At 38.7% G+C, this 1,909-nt stretch overlaps 1 protein-coding gene across 1 annotated transcript; it reads right to left on the bottom strand.

Moving 5' to 3' along the window:
- Window positions 1-555: 555 nt before the first annotated feature.
- On the bottom strand, window positions 556-1,533 carry LOC116878789 (olfactory receptor 9K2-like). The gene has a single exon (XM_032876531.1). The coding sequence runs from the start codon at window positions 1,516-1,518 to the stop codon at window positions 556-558; it is 963 nt and encodes a 320-aa protein (XP_032732422.1). The 5' UTR covers window positions 1,519-1,533.
- Between the last annotated feature and the right edge of the window lie 376 nt (window positions 1,534-1,909).

The raw sequence follows: 1,909 nt of genomic DNA, 5'->3' as shown, positions 1-1,909 counted from the left end.
TCTTGTGAAGAGAGAGGATTTGCAAGAATAATTGATCTAAGCCAGAGAAAACATTAAAGAAGTGTGTCAATCATTCAGCTTCTGGATAATTGAGCAACTAATGTGTCGCCCTTGGGATTTTGTATGCTCTAGAGCATATGTTTCTCTCATCCAGTACTCAAAAAGATTTCTTGGATCAATCTTATATTTTGTTCTGTCTTATTATATCAGATTTTGTTATATCAACAATTATATACCTTATATAACATTTGTTCCTAATTCAAGATAAACAATATATCTCAAGATCATCCTCTGAGTGCCAGTAGCAAACTTGGAATATATTTTTCCTAAAATCAAATTACATGGCAATCATGATCTTTACCCAAATGAAGACGAAGTACAGAGAAAGCCATTTCACTCTAAAATCAACAGGAAAAATCCACCCAAATGTGCTCTTCAGCTGTAAGTACATGGGATTCAAAGGAATAAGCTTTCTAAAATTAAATATTTCAAAATTGTGAGTGCTTTATGTGCATCAATGCCTTCCAAAATTGTCATAATGTTCAGGCCTTTCAGTTATATCATTGTTAAGATAGAATTAAATAAAAATATTTTTTTCCCCAGAATCTTTCTCAGAGCTTCTTTGACATCTTTGTTTCTCAGGGAGTAAATCAAAGGATTCAACATGGGAGTGACTAAGGTGTAACACAAGGAAGCCACTTTACTCAGCTCAGGAAATCTGTCAGGGATGACATACATAAAAATGATGGCACCATACAGTACACTCACGACTCCCAGGTGAGAGCTGCAAGTGGAGAAGGCTTTCTTACGTCCCTCAGTGGATCTTATCTTTAGAACTGTGGACACAATATACATATAGGACACCATAATGACAATTATGGTAGGCAAAATAATAATGCTGCATAAGAAAAAGGAAACTATCTTATGTAGGTAGAGATCAGAACAAGAAATCCTTTGAAGTGGACGGTAATCACAGTAGAAGTGGTCGATAGCTCGGGAAGCACAAAAGGACAAAGTGAACGTCACACTGGTCAAAAGAATCGAGCTGATGCAGCCACAAAAATAGGAACCAGCTACCAACTGAATGCAGAGATGAGTTGACATCTGGACAGAGTAGAGGAGCGGGTTGCAAATGGCAATGAAGCGGTCATAAGCCATGACTGCCAGGAGAAATCCCTCAGCCACAATGAACAAGGCAAAGAGGAAGAGCTGGGTCACACAGCCTGCAAAGGAGATGGACTTGCTCTCAGACCAGAAATTGATCATAGCCTTGGGTGCAATAACAGAAGAATAGAAGAGATCAATGAAGGAGAGGTTGCCTAGGAAGAAATACATTGGTGTGTTCAGCCGGGGATCAGTCATAATAATGGTCATCATCCCCACATTCCCTAGAAGGATCATGGCATACACAAGCAGAAAGAGCAGGAAGAGGAGAATGTGGAGTTCTGGGCGGACCCTGAAGCCTACAAGAATGAAGTCAGTCACTTCTGAGTGATTGCTTGTTCCCCTGTCACCCATGGCAGAAACCTGCTGAGAGGCACAAGGTAAAATAAACAAATGAAATCTGGGCTTTGTTTATAGTGACATAAATATTTTCTTTAATGTAAAATAAATTATTTACATCTTAATTATTGCATATAAAATAATTTTAATATCATGAAGAATCAGGAATTTGGATTAGTTAATACTAGTTCTATGAGGTGGTTTTTCTATGAAGCAGTGAAAGATGTTAATGGGTTACTGTATTTAAATCATAATTAGGGGGACTCTTGGTGGCTCAGTTGGTTAAATGTGCCTTTGGCTCAGGTCATCATCTCAGGGTCCTAGGAGACCCTCACTGGGCTCTGCTCAGTGGAGGTCCTGCCTTTCCTATTCCCTCTGCTCTTCCCTCCAAAAATAAAGAAATAAA

This window comes from Lontra canadensis, unplaced genomic scaffold, assembly GCF_010015895.1.
Source record: "Lontra canadensis isolate GAN:19392208 unplaced genomic scaffold, GSC_riverotter_1.0 scaffold59, whole genome shotgun sequence".
Classification (NCBI taxonomy): Eukaryota; Metazoa; Chordata; class Mammalia; order Carnivora; family Mustelidae; genus Lontra; species Lontra canadensis.
This window is presented reverse-complemented; position numbering and strand designations above follow the sequence as displayed.